The 19981-nt window shown below is 44.1% G+C and overlaps 1 protein-coding gene across 1 annotated transcript; it reads left to right on the top strand.

The window, feature by feature from the left end:
- The first annotated feature begins 1930 nt into the window (after positions 1–1930).
- Positions 1931–19597, top strand: plpp2b (phospholipid phosphatase 2b). Its single transcript, XM_070961585.1, has 6 exons — positions 1931–2332; positions 12855–13006; positions 13247–13509; positions 13609–13666; positions 15352–15528; positions 16514–19597. The coding sequence occupies exons 1-6, from the start codon at positions 2272–2274 to the stop codon at positions 16670–16672; spliced, it is 870 nt and encodes a 289-aa protein (XP_070817686.1). The 5' UTR covers positions 1931–2271; the 3' UTR covers positions 16673–19597.
- The last annotated feature ends 384 nt before the right edge of the window (positions 19598–19981 follow it).

Raw genomic sequence — 19981 nt, forward strand, 5'->3', positions numbered from 1 at the left:
TAAATGTATGAGCATGCATAGCAGAAGAAAAGCACATGGGGATGCCTGTTGAACCTTTGCCTTTTATGTCTTTTTTTTCTGTAGGCCAATATGCAAAGCACTTGTATCCAAATTTCTATTCAGTTGGTTGCAATCTGCAGCCTCGCCACTAGATGTCACTAAATCCTACACACTGGTCCTTTAAAGACAGTGAGACATCAGAGACAGTTTCCTGGCATTGAGCGGGAGGACACATCAGGGAAAAAAACTGTCAAGCTTAAAAATATTGAGATTTGCTGCATATCAGTGGTAATTTTGCATTGCTTTGCTTGTACATAAGTGCAGAATCGAGAACTTTTTAATTACATTAGGAGCTATGTGCTCAACACACATTCCCATCTTTTCCGCCTCGTCCTCTGCTTTGTGTTGATGGGGCCTTTTCTTAAGTGAGGATCAGTCTCCTCTTGCATGTGAGAATACCTGTGAGTGTATGTTCACTGAAACAGAATGAACTGACTTAGAGCATAATGCTGAACGTGAACATTTAGTGGCATTCCCTTCTGAACTGGGACCGTATTTGTGAGGCTCTTTCCTGCACAATATGTGAATGACAGGATGTCTGATTACTTATTACACTAAAATGAACTTGCTACTGATAGAAACACCCAGAAGGGGGCAGAGAAAACTCAATTTTAAATGTAACACTCTTACACCATACTGGTCTCCCCCCTGATATTCTTCTGTAAGTTGTTGATGTTTCTGTTGCATATCATCAAGTTTTAATTGGCAGTTGGATGCTGCTAGATGGTCTTATTTTAATGCATTTAATTCAACCGTTTGCAGGAAGTCAAATAAAGCTGCAAGCCAGAGTTTGTGCATGTAAGATTATCTACTTAGCTCAAGGGTGCTGAACTAATAGACTTGGGGGTAAACATGGTGTTTGTCATGCAAACAGAGTTAACTGTTAATACACACAAATGACTCTTCTATACACATGGCTGTACGCAGCCAGCAAGCAGTAGCCTGATATTGACTGCTGGTGGGGGAACATCCTGGCTGCCTGGAGCAAAATAACAGAGTGGCTCGGAGTCATGCTGGTGTTAAGTCATGCTAATTTTGCTTCAGTCCCAGCAGTGCTTGTTAAAGTCTCCCTGCTTTTGTTGAGTTGGAAGTTTTGTTGGTTCTATTTTTTATAATCACCCACCAAGCGTGCTCAGCGTGGGTCCACCTCCCAGTGACATGAAGCTGTTGACTAATATGTTTGGACCATATTAAGAACCTGTTTGCTTTTTAGTCAGCTTCAATATAAATCCCTCTCATACATGGGAGGAGAGTGCACTCTGGGAAAGGTTAAGTTCTCCACTAAAGTGAGCAGTTCAAGTGTTTGTCCTGTGGGGCTTTCATGGGGAAAATGAAGTGCATGATGGGATGAGATCATGTAGGGCTCTCATCTATACGTGAGGATTTCATAAATGGGGGCAGAGCTGAGTCCCCAGTTGAAGCCACAGCCTTATTGTAGTGCATTTAAATCCCATGATTGTAGGCTCTTGATTAAATCCAGATCACTTCAGATAATGAGGTCAGGTGTAATGACAGTCATTTGCGTCAGGCTTTGACGTTTCCCCCCTTCTTTTTCTGTCTTCCTCGGGGGTATTTTTGATCTGACAGCACAGTTTGTCCCTGCTCTACTGCTGCCAGGCACCTCCTCCTGGTTTGATCCTTACAATGTTTGAGAAGACATTTTTAAAAAGTTGGTTTGCAAAGCAGGGAGAGAAGCAAACCGCAAAGAAGTTTTCTCTCTTGCTCTTTGCACGCCTGTGCGTAAAAACTTCGAGCCTGGCGCTGATCAGATAGCCAGAGAGGAGCCAGACGAGGAAGTGGGGAGGAGGGACCAGTGCAGTGGCGTGGTGTGCGCGGAGAGGAGTTCACACTGGCTTCTCCGGACGCCTCCAGCGCTGTGAAGTCGGAGGATCTCTCCAGTTCTGGTTCTGTACCCAAACCAGCAATGCGCACGAAAGGACGCAAGACTCCAGCGCTGCTGCGTCTCTGCTGAGAGTTTCTAACACGCTGTCTTTTTAAGAAAGCCACGCACCTATGCTGTCAATGTCAGCACAGGTACCGAAGAGGATCCCGGAAGAACTCGTAGTGCAGCTTACCTGTTTATCTCCATAGTTTGAACTTTTATTCCAAAGCGAGCGAGCGAGCGCCGATGGACTTATTCACTTTATTCCAAAAGTAGTTTTTTCTCTCTCTGAAAGTTTTTGATTTTAAGGTAAACGCAGGGGGAAGAAGATGAAGGAGCTGAGGAAGAAGAAGCTGTACGTGGTGATGGACGTGCTGTGCGTTTTAGTTGGTAAGTTATGGACACTAAGTACAAAACGTCAGCTTAATCCGCTTTTATCTAGGAATCGCACCTCAGCTTTGGCAGCAAGAAGAAGATATGATCTGCGGTTTTCTGAGCACTGGTGTGTTTGTGTGTTCTTCACCCGTGACAGCAGCTGAGGATAACGACGACTCTGACATGTTTGACGTTTGTTTATTTAGAATTATAACGAGATATTAGTTTTTAATCGAACCAACGATCTTTAGGACAACATAGAAGCTATTTCATCCCAGACTGGATTTCCAAGTCTGAGTCCAGCACTAAAAGAGCAGCCTGTCAGCCGGTTTGTTTATGTTGTCCACGCTGAAATGTGACAGTAAAATGCACCGTGGTGAAGAGGAAATATCATTCTCATCTTCCTCACGGGGCTGCAGCATGCTCCCACCTACACACCGAAAACTTTGCAGGACTTTGCAGAGCCTCAGGAAGCTGAATGTTTGTTTATGGAAATTTGATATGCATGTGTGCCCCGCTTATTCCTCAGTTTCTCCTTTCTTTCTTTTTTTTCTCCTTCTTTTTTTGTATGTCAGGAATCCTCCCAAGAATGCCCCCACACCCCACATACAGTGCATGTCTCAAGATATTGCTTCCACATTGCTCCACACACCATTGTTTTGCCTTTAACATCTCATGTTGGCTCTTTTTTGACTTTCCATTGCTGTGGTAACCAGATCCCAGCATTACTGTCCAAGTTTTTGTCTCCTTCCCACTCTGGGCAATGAGCAAATAATGACATGTTGGAAAATGAATCATATCAATGACACATACTGTGGTTATAGTTGACAGCATTTCTCTGTTTGCCTTTAATCTTTAATGAATAGAACTGACTATGAAATATACAGAGGGCCAAAGGTGTCAAATAAATGGTTATGAAGCATCCTATTAACTGATATCCAATTGGACAATTAAGCAGGAATTAATGAAAGTGAAAAAAGATGAATGAAGGATCCATAATTAAACAGCAAATGAAAAGCTAATTCATTAAGTGATATTTAAAAGGGCAATAAAAAAAGGTGATTTCCAAAACTTATAAATGAATCCCTTAATAATAACAGCAAATTAAAACATGTTTTCTAAAAACACCATAACACAATCAATAAATCTACCAGTTACAGACAGACTAATTAATGCTTGAATAAATAATGGCATTCCAGACTTGACGCTTGTGGTCTTCCATGGAGATAATGATAAGGTTCTCATAGTAGCACATGCAGGAGCTCCTCACCACCTCCCGCAGAAAAAGCTGTTTTCAGATGCAGCCTCAGAGATCATGTGTGTATGTGGAATGTACCACCACGGTGGGATGTTGGTTTTCTCTATTAATGTCCCTGACACACGCAGGTTGCGTAATGGTCTGGTGTTGGGCGGCACGCTCATCCCTTGTTGTGTCTGCGCTGGTGACAGTGGTGAAGTTGGAGGCAGATCGGAGGCAGGGATCTGCCCTGCTGTGCACTTTCAGCCCCCCACGCCCACCCCCGGATTTTCAGAGAGCTTAGGGGTATTTTTCCGTCTGTGGGAACGTCCGCAGACTGCTGAACTTGATAAGCCTCGCCATTTCGCTGTCACAAGTCTGGGATTAACGTCTGGATTGGGTTGTTCGGTCAGGTCTGGGTAGCTGCTGCATCCCACCCTTTTTGCCTCTCCCTTCCCTTTTGCCACCCACGTCACCCACCCAGATAATCATCAAGTCAACCCCAAGCTTATGTGAGGTTGCCCGAGCCATGTAATAACAACGTGGTCGAGCTTGTAATTAGGCTGACCATTAGCCTACATGGAAACAGAGCTTGGAATTGAGATTTGTCTGCATTTTGGGACTATTTACATTTCTTATTGTAAACCAAAAACTTCACATGAGAACCTCCCAACGCTGTATTCCTCTCTGAGTTAAAACTGCTGTGAGCTTTTCTGCTCACTGCTGTTCATTTCTTTGTCTTTGCTGCATTCACTACTGACTCTAAACATTAATTCTCCACTTTGGTGGCGTCCGCGTGCCTCCCTCCGACCATCTTTTGTTATGAAATTCGAAGGCCAAAGAAAAGCAGCAGATGCAATCACAGAGCGATTGCTTTGGCACACTCTCTGTCACTCACACCCTGCCTTGCCTGGGTCAAACTAAAAAGTGATGCGCTGAAGCTCTTAATGGAGAAATCTGGGTCAAAATGGCTGCCTCGAAGAGTGGTTTACTGGTACCTTAGACACAAACTCTATCTTAGAAACCTGTGTGATGCATCATGAGGGACATTTGATTGGTTTTTGCTGACTCACTCCTCCGTTTGTTGTTCATTGTAAGCTCTCGGCCTTCTCCATTCTCTCTCCAGTGTGTGCCTCCCTCCCTCCCTCCCTCCCTCCCTCCTGTCAGTGTAAGTCTACACTCAGCACAAATAGACGGTGGGTGTTGGCTGGGAGCACAGCGAGGAAAGACCGGGCTTTAACCTCTCCCTGCCCACGGCTCGCATTGTGCGCTGCAGGTGTAGGTCGTTCAGGCGTCATAGCTCGCATTGCTGCGCGACTCGGGCGCTGCTGTAGGCGATCCGAACGGCAGCGAGCTGCGAGTTATGATTGACATGCTAAATAGAGGTAAATAGCGTGTGACTAAAAGGCCGCGAGGCAAGGCCTTGGTGCAGCACATGCACGCGCACGCTTTTGTTTGTCCGTGTGTGCGCTCTTTGTTGTCCTGTAAAGTGCACTGTGACAAACCAGTTCTGTCAAAGTCTATAATGTCATAGATTTCACACACATGCACACAAGCGTCCACTGGATGCAGAGGGAGCAGCTGAGGTTCAGCTTTCCTGGCTGGAGGGAATTTTCTTTTTGATTTCCAAGGACGCAACTGTGCTAGAAAGATGACACTGGGTTATTGGTGTTTCACCAATTTGATTTGACTCCAGTGAGTTTTAGCTCACAGCTGCCAGAGAACCTACATACATGATTCATTTATAGATGTGTTTTTTCCTCTGACTCACTCAGTTTCAGATTCTCTTCCAAAGCTTGAACAAAGCTTGAAACTGTTCTCATATCCTCACTTTGGCTGCTTGTTTTAACTTCATACGATAGAGTTTGGCCCCAAAGCCCCTCAGCTGTAAAACTATCAAGGATTTCCTACATATTTCCGTCCATTATTTCCATCTTATTCCACGTAAAAATCCCCACATTCTGTTCTTTGACCTCCCTGGATGTCGGTTAGAGTTTGTCGGTGATACAGCGTCGTTGCTCCAGCTGGGCCTCTCATGCGGTTGTGTTGGGAAGGCTGATTGTCCCGAGTTCTCAGAGAAAGGCAGTGATGGGAATCGTTTTCCTCAGGAGAGCTCAGTCATGGAAACTGAAGCCCTTTGAACAAACAGGCATATCCCTCTGAGAAATATGAGCCTAGTTTATTTTCTCTTCTTCTTCTTATTGTTGTTTTTCTAAATATCTTAATTGCACAAGGGTTTCTGGTAAACCAGTAAAGTCTTTTATCAGTCAAACTTTCAAGTGGATTAGGATCTTTTGTCACGGCCGCTTTGAAAAACAAATCATTCGTTCGCGTTGATTTTGAGACTTAAAAGCCACGTTCCTCGAAACTGTGGGCTCCAATGAGGAAGTGTGGCTTTTGATATAATTAGAATAGATAGTATTGTTTTTAAGACATTACAGAGGAGAAAACTGACATCTCCTCCCATTTTACACTGTTTTGGATTTCATGAGAAATTTCCTAAATTGCTCTGCACCTTGTAGCAGTGAGCGCCTGCTGTTCTCCCAGCGCTATCCCAAGCTTTCCAGTTTCTTTCAAAGGCAGATGATTAAAAAGCTGGAGGAGTTACCTGCCGGCATGTGGGACAAGTGAGAGAGAAAACATGTGCATTGAGAGGGAAGCCCGAGCGAGTGGGGACGATTTTGACAGGGGCTGGAATTTAGCAAAACGTGGCCCTAATTGGAGAAAGACTAACAAGATGACTGGTGTTAGACAGCAGCTAAACATAGTCCGCATTTGCATACAGTAATTATACAGAATAATATATTTGGCTATGATCTCTAAATGTTCTGCAGTGTGGAAACTCGCCATTCATGATAGTTCTACCCTTCATCTCCTGCAGACCTTTATGGTTTGGGTTTAAAACCTGTGTGGCTCACTTCTTTGATCCCCTCCAAACCCAGACTCTTTGATTTCCAAACCAGATTTAGCTGCCCTCCCACCGCTCGTACGACCTCAACTGCCACCCTGTCTCCTTCTGCGCTGCTTGGAGCAAAGCATGCGTAAATGATGCACGGAGCAAAACAGCAGGATTAAAAATAAAGAATGGGCAGCAGCAGGATTTGGTGTGACTGGTGAAGTTGGGCGTTCCTCATGTGAATTAGAATTCCAGAGGCCAACGCCGGCAGAGGTTGTAGGCTCAGCACATACCTTCCACATTAGTCAGTCCAGCTTGGGGTGAGACAGTCGGAAAGAGGGAGAATTTTGTTGTTTTGTTACCGCAAGCCATCTTTTAGAGGCCTGAAACATCACCTGTGCTGGCACACTAAAGAGCTTTGGAGCTCTAGGTCTCTTGCTGTCATCTCAACAAAGCGTGTTTGAATTGGAGGGAGGAAACAAAAGAGGAAAGAAAAAGAAGTGGAAACACTGACTGCAGCAAAAAGAAAAAAAAAAAAAGCCTGCCTCTGTCCTTGTCCACAGTGGGAGGGGGTGATTGTTGGAGCCATAGTCAGGTGGAGTTAATGACAGAAGAGAAAAATAAAAGAAGCGAGGGATGGTGTTAATGCGAGACGAAGCGCGAGCTCTCAACAGAAGGATGAGATGGATCGTTAAGGGGCAGAGAAACACAGAGAGAAGAAACTCGCTGAGTGACCTTCGCGCTGGAAAGACGAGAAATGAGAGTGGAAGAAATTAGATGGAGGGGCGAATGTTCCAGCTGTGACCCTGGAAAGTTTTAGACCACGCAGGGCAGCCTGGGGGCATGAGAACACCCCTCACACACACACACACACACACACACACACACACACACACACACACAGGCTTTACACGCCTTGAAAATATGCATAATGAAAACCCAGACTGTATGTTTTTCAACTTGAGGAGAATAATTGTTTGTCCACATGGCTTCACAGGTGCAGCAGGTTATGTCAGAGAAACCAGGGCAAGTAGGTGTGGAGTACTCTCACACTCTCCGAGACAGCTTCCAGATGATCGTGGCAGTTTGGGTCCAGGCATCGACCTTTCTTTAGTAGGACAGGCGAACAGAAATGTCAGAGAGGACAAAGAGAAAAGCGGAGGTAAAAACAACTCAACAGAGACCGGCAGAGAGGGGACGTGACGAGCCTCGAATCTCAGCCCCACAGTGCGATTGTGGTCCGAATGGTCCTGCGTAATTGCACATCTGCCAGCTAAATAAAGCACCATCCCATTGAGGCCTCTATATTTACAACAGAAGGAGAAGTGTGTGGGAGGATGCTGCGATCAAGAGACTGACAGGCAGAATGATGGAGCTGCACGGAGAAGAATGAATGACTGTGAGGAAGAGAGAAAAAAAGGCAGAATGGAGGATGTGAATCAGCGGTGGTGGAAGGAATGGAGGAAGGAGTGCGGATCTCTTCTTACACTGACATCTTTGTTTGTCCGTGGTATTAGTCAATGCTAAAATCTTCCGTGATGCCCTTCAGACCTCGTCAATTACCCAGCTCTCTGTTGCACTAATACGCAGGGGAGACAGCGAGGTGCCGCTGTGCATGAAAGCTCATTTGCGGGCAGGTAAATGAGAAGCCTTGAACTTCCCAAAATGGACCCAAAGCCTCCAAAATGGGCCTTTCTTAATCTGAGACAGGAAAGCTCGAGTCCTGCATCCTGCAACTTCAAACAGGCTCTCCATTAGAGGAGATTTCTGACTGGCAGCTGGAGATTAGCTTCCTGGCTGCATTCCAGACTTCCCTCCCCTCCATCCGTAGAAGCAGGTGTCTAGAAGGAAAGCGCCTCCACCCCCCTCCGTCTACCTTCCCTCTGTATCTTTTGGGTTTTCTTGACAGAAAAATGCACCATAGATGTCTGAGTTCAGCTCTAGTCAGAGACGCTGCTTGATCTTTAAGTAGAGGCAGCTCTAGAGCAGTGTCAGTTTGGGTTGTGGGGTTGTCTCGTGGTGTCCTGGAGGCCTGTTTTGTGTACCGATAGGTCTATTTTTGCCTCGGAGCTGCGTATGTGTGTTTTTCGAGAGAGTGGCTGGTTTGTTTCTTGCACATATTCACCACAGAGGCTCTGCTCATGAGACACATTCACACACCACAAGAAGCACCGACAGTCCAGACTGTTTACATCACTTCAGTTGAGCGCTTTTATTTTCATCCAAACTTCTAATTTATGACTAACAAGTGTCACCTGTATTAGTGCTCCGTTTATGGACGCAGAAATGAAAAATTCATGTATTTTTTTACGAGCCTGGCGAGGATTATTTAAGCCCAGGTGCCCTGACTTCACTCAATCCATGAACTCACAGTTCGGTTAAGAGGATTTTGTTAAGCACAAAAAAGAAAAAGAAAACTTTAGCATGTGACTAAATAGACAAATTCAAATGATACTTAAGAATGTAATGTTGAGGTACGTGCAAAACCTGTTTATCTTTTTGTGGGTTTGATAGGTGGAAGCAGGCAGTATATTTCACTAGCTGCTGGCACCTCTCTTTGAAGCTTCTCCTCCTGTGATTAATGGCCCCGCTCTGGCAAGTTTTAAAAGCTTCATAAAACAGTTCGAAGTTACTATACCATGTGACTCCAGTGCAGAAATAATTATGTCTTTCTGCCGTTTCAACGTGACATTTACCATTCTGTATAAGTAAATAGACATTCCCCCGGACTTTGTCCAGGCCAGTCTTACGTAAACCTTTAAAACTCGCTGTTATTATAATATGTGTTAGTATTCGGTCAAACAGGTCTTTCCTTTGCTTTTGTTTGCGGTTCCATTTTTAATGTTGTGCTAAATGCAAACATCCCACACTGCGTAAAACGTTGGCATTAGCTGACGTAATATGTCCAGTGGAAACAGATTTCATGTCACCATGTAATGAGAGCAAGCCATGGATCGAAGCCGCAAACACCAGCTAAGGGCAATGCTTGTTTTCATGTGTGTTACTGCAAACACTGTTTTTAAATCATGGTTTAAGGTATTTGACAAGCTGTGTAAATTTCATCCCCGTCCATACTGGATGTATGAGGAGTATGGAAATGTTTGAAACAGTGTTTTGCAGATTGACAGAAACTGTGCGTAGCTGAGTAGTCGTCACATTAATGACTCCTCTAATGACGCTCTGTCCCACATGGCTCTGTTTGGTTTAAGTCCAACCATTTGTCAGCAGCGGTGAGATGCAAAAGTAAACCACAGGCAGGTTTTTTCTTGTCTTTTTTTCCGGGGACATACAGCTGTGTTTCTTGCCAGCTGGGTGGCAGGATACAGATGTAGAAGCTGCCACCCCAAAGCCACATCAGTAAATCTGTATCGGGACGCTCCCCTGAGGCGACTGAGGCGACTGAGGCAGGATGTCGCTGAATACAAAAGACCCTATATTGTGTTGTTGCAACAAACAGGATTTCGGAGGAAAATGCGTGGGATTAGTCTTAATACACCCGGTTTACCACGTCCTGACATGGCTGGTACATGTGTAAACAGGGATCCAATAGGCGCCGGGTGGCTGGTGGCCAGTGGGAAGTTGCCGTGCGGGGACAGGTGTCATCCAGCTGCTGCTGCTCACAAAGAGACGAGGCTGAGGACGAAGAGGGGGAGGTTGAAGAGATGCATCGGGCATATGTTGGCTGCTGAAACTGCCTTCAGGCACTAAAATGTATTGTTAAAAATGACTGCATGTGTTGGTTAAAGCCGTTGTTCTACATTTTGGGAAGTACACTTATTGACTTTGTGGCGGAGTTGTTGTTTTTAGCCTTTGGTTTTTGTAGTGACTAAACAAATGAGATATAATGTGGAAATCCATGAGCTTCAAAGGTCGCCTCCAAGGTTAATTGATTTCTGATTAACCTTTCTCTGAGTCTGAACAGAACATTCATTGATGTTTGTGAGACGTTTTGTTCTTCACCTGTAAGTTTTGTTTTGTGATTTGCATCACGGAGAAGTGGAGCCACCTGCCAACAGTCTTTCAGTTCAGTGAAGTAAACACTGATAAGCCAGATGTAGAGTTACTTTTAACAACTTGTGTTGAAACACTGAAGTTTGGAGTTGTGTTTCCTCCCTTTTCCACATCTCATAAGAAGATTACAGCTTTTTTGTGCATGAATACTGTGTTGCAGTCAATTGTTATCTCTGTCTGTGTTTTTGCCTTCCCTGTTTGTCTAGTCTAAACCCAGCTCCTCAAGGTCGGGTTACCAGGAGTCCAATGTGCAGTGATGTGTTTATCCTTTAGATCGCTATTGTTTATTCTCCTCCCAACACAAAGCTTCTATTTTGCTGCTGCCCTTGCTGCTTGTTGCTGAGCCAATAAGACTCTTTGTCTGTATAGAGTCTGTGTGGAACATGTGTTGCTAAACAATGTCCACCCTGATCTCATGCCACCTTGGATACATGCGACAAGAGCAAGACTCCCCCTGCACGTCACTGTGCAGGTGTAATTTTTTATGGTTTATTATGAATTAGTGTTTTATTGCAGACATTGAGAGCTTTTGTTTTTATTCTCAGAATTAAAAGGAATCGCTGTCTGTGAGCTAAAGTTTTAGCTTCATACATCAAAGCGCTGTCAAAATTCAAATCATTAACGCGTTATACTTCCCGCTTCACGTCCCTTTGAACTGCTCCCGTGTAACATGTCATAAGTTTTTTTGTGTTTTTTCAGTCAGCGTTCATACATTTACAGTAGGCTGTTGTTCCGTATCCATCATGAGGGGTGTTACAGAACGTTCACCTCAGCTGAATCCCGATCCACCGTCCAGTTGTATATTTTCCTTTAGTCTCAGTCTTCAGCGCTCTTGGTCTCTCATCAGTCAGTCTCGCTGGACGTCCTCCTGGAATTATGTCAGCTGCAGACATTTTTTGAAAGAATGGGAGGGGTGCACTGCTCATTTACACAGGAATGTAATACTATTGGTGAGTGTTTTTTTTTTTGTTTTTTTTTTTACACGTCTGTTTTTCTTGCCTTCAGTATGTGGCCATATGGCATTTCCATAGTGGCCCCAAGACTGCCTGCCTGCCTATTATGGACAGCAGCCGTGGAGAGCATTCCTCAGCAGGGCTGCAACCCCTGAGTATTTTCATGTGTTAATTAATTGTTTATGCCCAGTATGAAATGTCAAAAATAATGATAAGAACCCATCAGAACCCACTAGAGCCATGTTTTAAAATCACTTTCTTTTTCTCTAACACTCTCAAGTATTAAGTTTACAGTAACATGAAATGGAGAAATGCAAGTTAACTTTGACTATAATTTCTGTCTGTCAAGGTCTCTCTCCCACATACTGTATCTATTAAAGTCTTCTCCGCCTAAAATCTTTTGTGTATGTTGAGTACGAAACACTCAGCAACGCAGGCTTAAAAATGCATAGTGTGAAGTGAGAGGATATGGCCAGTTACAATGGATCCCAGTGGTGAAAAGGTTTCGCTGCTGGGAAAAAAAATGATCATAACATCCAAAGGAAATCTCAAACTACTTGCAGCAAAGGCTACTTCTCTGTTACCTCACTATATCCTCACTGTGACTAAAGTCTGCCTGAAACTCTCCTTCAGTCTGAGACAATTTGACTTGAACACATCTGCAAAAGTATTCATCAGACTGAGTTTATCAGTCGAACTTTGTATAAAACGCGTGTCCTTGCACGTCTGCAAAATGCAGTGAAGTGCGTGTGAGACAATGAGAGGACTCATATTTGGGATGGATGTTTCGCAGAATCTCAAGGATATCGTTCGTGCACTCGGCAGCCTTGAGCGGCTATATATGGTCTTATTTTTGGACAGAGCCACATCATTCAAAAGAGCTGCAGTTGTGTGTGTTTTGTCTGCACCAATTTGTGTAGTCTTGTTTATACACTCTTGTGTGATGTGTGATTTTTACATATGCCCACATGCCTGAGTGTATAAATACTATTTTGCGCTGTGTATTTTTGCATTTCCTTGCTGTGCATTTCTACCCTGACATTTACTGTAGGTACTGAATGGTTTTTTTTTGTCCTTCTTGTGGGTTGGTTTCATCATCGTGCTTTTAGACCTTTAGGTTCCTGAGGGAGAGAGAAAACTATTTAGCTTTCCTTAGAGAAACATTTTCACTTCCCAGCTTTGGAAATGATGTAATGTCTGAAAACCTGCAGGAAGCGAGACAAATATGTTATTCCAAAACATTTTCCTCAAATATCAGCGTCCATTAACTTGGATCAATCTCGTTCCTGGTCTGTCTGCCCAGTTTTAATCTTGGCCGTGACCAAACATCACATATCACTGAGAAAAACCAATGCGTTGGTCTCATTTCACGTTTATTTCTCCAAATATAGTGAACATCCTAACCCACCTCATTGGACTTCTGATTTGTTTTTGCCACAGCGGCGCTGCCCTTCATCATTATGACCATTGTGTTCAAGCCATATCAAAGAGGGGTCTACTGTGACGACGAGAGCATCATGTACCCCATCAAACCAGATACCATCACCCATGGCATGCTAGCGGCTGTCACCATCTCCTGCACGGTCATCATTGTAAGTTTTCCCTCAGAGCATCAGTCTCCCCTCTCTTCTCGCAGGGAGTTTTATTACGTATCACCTCAGTAAAGCCAGAATCGTGGAAAGTTTACAGTCATTTAACAACATCCTGTGCTGTTTGCTCCATTGCTGGGCAAAGTGTTGATGTATAAAGAGGAAAAGTCATTTCATTCAACTGATGCAAAAAATTAACAAAGCTTCAAAAAACCTCTTTCCGCTGTTCGCCTCTTCCTTAAGATCTCCTCTGGAGAGGCGTATCTGGTCTACAGCAAGAGGATTTACTCCAATTCTGACTTCAACCAGTATGTAGCTGCACTCTACAAGGTAGTGGGCACCTTCCTGTTTGGAGCGGCTGTTAGCCAGTCGCTGACCGACCTTGCAAAGTTCACCATCGGCCGCCCGAGACCGAACTTCATGGCCGTATGTGCCCCCAAGGTCTGCACGGGATACATGCAGGGGATCAACTGCACTGGCAGGCTTCAGGATGTCACAGAGTCCAGGTAGGAGGAGAACATCTCAGTATTCCAACAGGTTTTACATGATAATGATGCTGAAATATCCTGTGTGAAGCATTAGATCTGATTCTTTCTCCTCTACAGATTGTCCTTCTACTCTGGTCACTCCTCTTTTGGAATGTACTGCATGCTCTTCCTAGCGGTAAGTAACGCATGATTATTAAAAGTCTTGATAAATAATGGATATTTGGATCTCTCTGTGCGATAAACATGAAAATATCTTCATGCGAGTAACAGTCCCCAGATGAGCTCATCTGACAGCAGCCTTAAGCATTTGGATCTGTGCTCGAGGGCTAATTGTTGAGAGGAGAAAAGGCTCATAGAGTTGGTTTGTGCTAGAGGACATAAAAGGACAAGGCAGTAGTTCAGAGGAGGAATGTGTATACTGAGAGAAGTGATCTGGAGGCCTCTGCTGCCTTTTTCCCAGCAATGATGAAGGCAAGGCATGTGCTGTGTTCTGTCTTCCAAGCCTATCCAGTTCATTACCCTTGGCCTCATCTCTTTGTGTTAAAAGGCAGGCACCAGTGCTAGACAGCCGGCTTCAGGAGGCCAAGCAAAGCAGCACTGTTCAGCTCAGAGACAATTCGAAACGCGCGATATCTTGAGCTGGTGTCCCTTCCTGTCAGCGTCCACGCTTTCTGTTTCGCCAGGAAAATACTGCAAACAAATAGAGCTAAGCTGTGATATCCAGCCCGTGTCCTGCAGTGTTCAGTGCAGAGTGCGACTCTGTGTCTGGGGGCTGTGGTGTGATGCCAATTTTTGCACCTTCAACAGCAGCCCAGCAGAAGCCCAGAGAAGCCTGTACTGTTGCCAGGTTCATAATTTTTTGGCATCTGCTGTTTTCCAGTAAAAAAGGGGTTTCAGTCCATTGCGGACATAAATTAGATTTGAACTCAACACCTTTTTACAGTTAAATCCAATTTGAGACGTACCAGCCACTGCTTTTGCTTTAGAGAGACACAAACTCACACTCCACATAAACTGGCTCTTTTGTGTTTGGAGTTTGGAGAGCGATGCCATCCGCCCTGGAACCTGATAGCAGGACCGGCTGTGTACTTAAGCAAATATAGAGATGACTTTTGCAAAGCAGAAATTTGACTGCTGCCTTATTTCCCTGCATTGCCAAAATATTTTATTCCATTTAAATACAACTCAGATTCCAAAAAAGTTCAAACAAACTGTTTGTTTGATTGGTACAGCTTTATAAAGTGTTCCTGAGCTCATGTAGGAACATCCTTCATACGATCATGTGGTGAACCTCTCTTCATCCTCGCTAGTGAATGACTGAGCCTTTCCAGGATGCCCCTTTCATACCCAATCGTGATACTATCACCTGTTACCAGTGAGCCTGTTTACCTGTGGAATGATCCAAACAGGTGTTTTTGGAGCATTCCACATCTTTTCCAGCCTTTTGTTGCTCCTGTCCCATTTGTTTGAAACGTATTGCTGCATCAAATTCAGAATAAGCATAAATTTACAAAAAATTAAATATATCGTCTTTGTTCTGTTTTCAGTTGAGTATTTGTCTGAAAGGATTAAATAAATGATCACAATCTGTTACATTTATGGTTTATACAGCGTGCATGTAACACTGTCAATGCAAAATGATGACGATGTCGCTCCTGACATCAACTACATTCTCCTAACATTTTATGATGTGGTTCTGACATCTTTTTTTTTTTTCAGTTGACAGTAACAACAGGAAGGAGTTTCTGCTTAAACACACTGTCTCTCCCTCTGATCTCTCTTTTTTCTGTCTTTTCTCCCATCAACCCGCCCAACACTCTACCTCCCTCTGCTCCTCTTCCGCCCTATTTCCCCCTCCAGCTTTACGTGCAGGCGAGGCTGGTGGCTAAGTGGGCCAGACTTCTCCGGCCCACCATCCAGTTCTTCTTGGTGGCCTTTGCGGTGTATGTGGGTTACACCCGAGTCTCTGATTACAAGCACCACTGGAGCGACGTGCTGGTGGGGCTGCTGCAGGGAGCGCTTGTTGCTGTGCTCAATGTGAGTCTCCAAGACAACTTCTTTCAACTTCCTACACAATATTTCCATGATGATGTGATCTTGTGTCAAGACGCTGAGCTTTACACAGTGAATGGCAGCCACATTTTTTGCCAGTTTACAGAATTTTTGCGGTTTTAGACTGAAAATATTATGATGTCATCAGCTCATGGCTTAAAAAAACACTTATCTCAGAAATCATGCTGATGCTGAAACATTTTTTTGACATTTCGTTTCCTGTGAAGTAGCTCCAGCCTCTGACCTGCTGACATCTTCACTTTGAGTCTTCCTCCTGTGGTTTCTGGCTTTAGGAAAACCAAACATGGGTGGGACTGTCCAGATCATAAGAAATATTATTGAATGGAGATCCTTCTGTCACTGATACTCCCTTCAAAGTGGAACAGCCACTGAAGAATCCATTTTTCAGCATTATTTCAGTCTCACAGTAAAAATCCATGTAGACAGGAAGCATGATGGGAGTGTGACGCCAGCAAGGTGTGACTTGACACAAACCCACACACTCACACTGGCGTGTTCTCAGGCAATAAGTCCGTTCTCCTCACTTCATCCAGCTGGCCTTCTTTATTGTTTGGCTGTTTCCCTGTTTTGAGTGAGCCACTGTCAGCACTGCCTTGTGGAAATTCTGGAGCGGGCGAGTGTGCTTTTGTGCATGTGTGCGTATCTGTGTATGATTAATTGTGAAGTGAGCCTGCGCCTTTGGCCTTCACAGTGCTTTGCGCAATTAGAGACCCTCCTGGGCATAGTGTTTTATGGCCTACAGGGGTTGTGCCTTGCTCTCTGTGTGTTCCTCTCAGATGTGTGTAAGTGTGAGTATCACTTAACAGCTGTGCACGGACCTGTCCAGACACATGTAATCACAGTTTCCAGCCCAGCCCTTACCTCCTCTGAATCCCTTACATGCTTATACTCCAATATCTGTGGGAAAAATGACCAAAGCTAACGTCTCCTCCTCTCCCCTTCCCCGCAGGTGCATTTTGTGTCAGACTTCTTTAAGAAGCGTCCTCCACGTTGCACTAGGCCAGACACAGCTGATAGCGAAGAGCCAGAGAGGAAACCCAGCCTGCAGATTGCAGACTCCGAGCATGGAAACCATTACAACTATCACCACAATCCAGGCCCGGTGTGATAGCTCGTGACATTCGGGAACAAAGGCTGCAGCCTGCAGACCCCAAACCTGTGTGATAGGGTCCAACTCTGGGGCCCTCAGCCTTGATTGTGCAGTCAACAGTGTTTAGATAGATAGCCTGGGTCATCTGCAGTCCACACTGTGTAAGCTGACTCCTGACGCTATGTGAGAAGACCTTTGAGTGTGAGATGTTAAATGTTAGTGTCAGTATGATTTCTGCAGCCCTTTGCTTATCTGTTTGAAAGGAGAAAGCTGGTCTGTAGCTTGCAGCCTTCAAGCCCCCAGCTCCCTCCCTCTGTGTCAACCACTCACACCCCACCTACTCCCCAACCACTGGACTGACTGAGGGGGCTGCATCCCATCTACAGGTGCCTGAGCCCCCTCTCAGAGACACCATGATGACCTCCTTTTCTCCTGTAAGAGAGAGAGGAGTATATTGTTTTTGATACATCGTTGTTGATGTTGAAGCGTATGTGCTTAAAGCTGCATTAAGCGAAAGACTCCAAACACACAGCAACAAAGCTATGATGTAGATATGACACACTAAGTGCTTGTGGCTAATGTGTTAGCAAACAAGTTAACGCACAGCAGAAACGGAGGAACACGGGCATCCCAATGAGAGTCCTTTCCTGCCGAATGACAAAGGAAGGTCGGGTATTTGCTCACCTTTATGGCACCACCTGCTGAGAAAACATGTTCTCTTTGGTTTGATGTGCGGAAATGATACAGGAGACAGCTGCTCACCCTTTTATATTATCGCTCAGTGAGAGTGGTTGGACTTCCGCTATATTGATTCAAACATGGCTGAAACCTGCAGAGATCCAGGTGTGAATATGTTGATGCTCAGGAGCAGCAACTCTTTTACTTTGAAGGAGTTCTTTGAGTTAATCGCTTTTTAATCGCTTAATGGAGCTTTAACATTTTTTGTATGATTTTAATTTCTGTATGTAGAGAACCAAATTTGTTTGCAGTGATGAAAAAAATGTAAGAATGTTGATGCACGTTGGTAAAAGCACAGTTTGTTGATTGATTAGCCTCACTTTAGTGCACTTTAAACTGGCTTCACACTAGAAGAGTGCTACAAATCATAACAAATTATGAAAATGGCAACCAGTTTGCGGTAGATGAGCTAATTTCCTCCATATATCATGTCACAAACTAAAAACATCAGCCGCCGGCCACCCCAAAGCTGCTTTGAGAGGAGATGTTGACTTAACCGACATGCCAGACTAGAAGCAACATTCAGCAACGTCTGAAATCAGCTGACAATACATGTCTGCCAGCTTGTCTAACTGCCACACAAACAGGTCTGGGTGTCTGACTAACAATATAATGTTTTTAAAAGTCACTATACAGGCTTGTCGTACCTGGTGACTCACTACTTTGATCAACTCTGATTCACTTGTACCAGTGGAATTAAACTCCCAGCAATTATTCTGACTGGCAATGCTGAAGTGTGATGTTGCGTTTCTAACCTAGTTTGTCAGATAAGAGTCTGGCTTGTTGAATCATCTGGCCAGTTCCAGCTAGTCTGAATCCAAGGACAGACGCTGAGTCTGGGTTAGATTCATCCTCAGCAGTAGTGTTGCTTCTCTGAAATGTATAAATGTAGTTGTGGAGTTTGTGAATGATTGATGTTTCCCGTGTGTGAAATGGACTGCAGAGGTAGAAACCATTGATGCAGACAGCTTTGAGTCCTGTTGGACTTTATGTGTCATACCACTACTATATTGCCAATCAAATGTTAAGAAATTTGGCCTCTATCTTGTCTTCTTTTTCTGTTTTATTGTGTTTCAATTTCTCAAACAGTAATAATGATAATCAACGAAGGATGAGACAACCATTTTGAAAATGGTGTTTAATTTATTTTGAATAAAAGAAGTTCTTTATCTACTCTTACAAGGTTGGAAATGCCAGCGCTGTTAAGGTTTTTGTGCAATCACCCCTGCTTGCCACTATGAGCCACAAATACTGTATATACTAATGCTATGAGACATGTTTCATGTTGCGTGAAGGATGTATATACATGCTTGTATGTTTTTATTTCACAAGTAGGTACATTTTTAATTTCACCTGTACAGTGTGCTTTGGCCGGGGCCTTCTCAGACTGGTGGCTGTTAGAGTTGCCACACAAATGGATCCAATTCCACATCCAAACATAAGCCAGATGCCTTGGCAGGGCTTTTAAAGGGCTGTTGTAATGATAAAGGGTTACATACCCAACTGTGTTTTTTGAAGCTAGTAACACTGCTCCCTTCCCACTTCAAAGATTCGTCTGTGTTCCTTTTCCCCTTCCTGTGCTGATAAATGGGGTTAATTTGTGAATAAGGTCTCCTGTACAGTTCGTGTACAGCATGCAGACCCCAGGAGGACTGACTAGAGATCAGACAGACCACAAACCTGATAGGGGGGAGACAGGAGGACAGAGAGAATCTCACCTGGTAGTCATTCTGAAGCCCCGAAGCCGAGCTGGGACTGGAGAAAGGCTGGGTCCTTTAGGGGGTGGGGTGTGGGGTATACCATGGTGAGCCTCAGTCCCTGGGGTCTTCTACACGTTCAAAGCACAGATTTATAACAAGAAACAGCTGGAACTGGTTGCGGTGAAGTGCTGTGCTCACCCCCTCCCTTGCTGCCTACATCTAAATCATCCGTGTATTGCTGCAGCCAGACTAATAGCCCAAATGAGGATGAGGATGTAGTCATGGTGTTTGATTCCCCTCCAGCTTCGTGGAAACAAAGGTTCTCAGCTGGTGATGTGGCTCCATGTGTTATTAAGCTTTATTGAATTAGTCCCTTAAAGTAGGCACTGGTTGGCCGGCCTCCTGTTCATATGTCAACTTGTATGATTCATGTTTGCTTTTTGTATGTAGATTATATCTAGGCTCCAAACCAGAGAATTCTAAATAAAGATATAATCTATCAGTCATATTGTTTTATTTTATTTACACATTTAATGTCACTGATGTCATGATGGAATTACACTTTCTAAATTGTTGACGCAGAGATTTGAAGCATAATGTACTTCATGGCCACAGCGCTTGATAGATGGTGTTGGTTTTTCCCTTTTAAGCCACAGATAGTGAAATCTTTGAAATGAAATACGAGAAACTGTTATTGCAGCTTCAAGATTTCAAGATGTTCTTGGCGAGTTCACTGTAATCTTGATGGTGAGCCATTTTTCATTGGATTGATGCAAATTAAAATTCTTCAGAAGGTCAGCACACTTGAAACTGGTGTTGGAGCAAGGCGTGGAGGGTACCACTGGTTTCATTCAATGTTTGTTATCAAAAATGAGTCGATTTCATAATG

This window comes from Chaetodon trifascialis, chromosome 4, assembly GCF_039877785.1.
Source record: "Chaetodon trifascialis isolate fChaTrf1 chromosome 4, fChaTrf1.hap1, whole genome shotgun sequence".
NCBI classification, from domain to species: Eukaryota; Metazoa; Chordata; class Actinopteri; order Chaetodontiformes; family Chaetodontidae; genus Chaetodon; species Chaetodon trifascialis.

Coding starts and splice junctions, on each gene's coding strand:
- plpp2b (XM_070961585.1), top strand. CDS start 2,272: ATGAAGGAGCTGAGGAAGAAGAAGCTGTACGTGGTGATGGACGTGCTG. Junction 13,007..13,246: donor TCTCCTGCACGGTCATCATT/GTAAGTTTTCCC, acceptor CTCTTCCTTAAG/ATCTCCTCTGGAGAGGCGTA. Junction 15,529..16,513: donor CGCTTGTTGCTGTGCTCAAT/GTGAGTCTCCAA, acceptor CCTTCCCCGCAG/GTGCATTTTGTGTCAGACTT.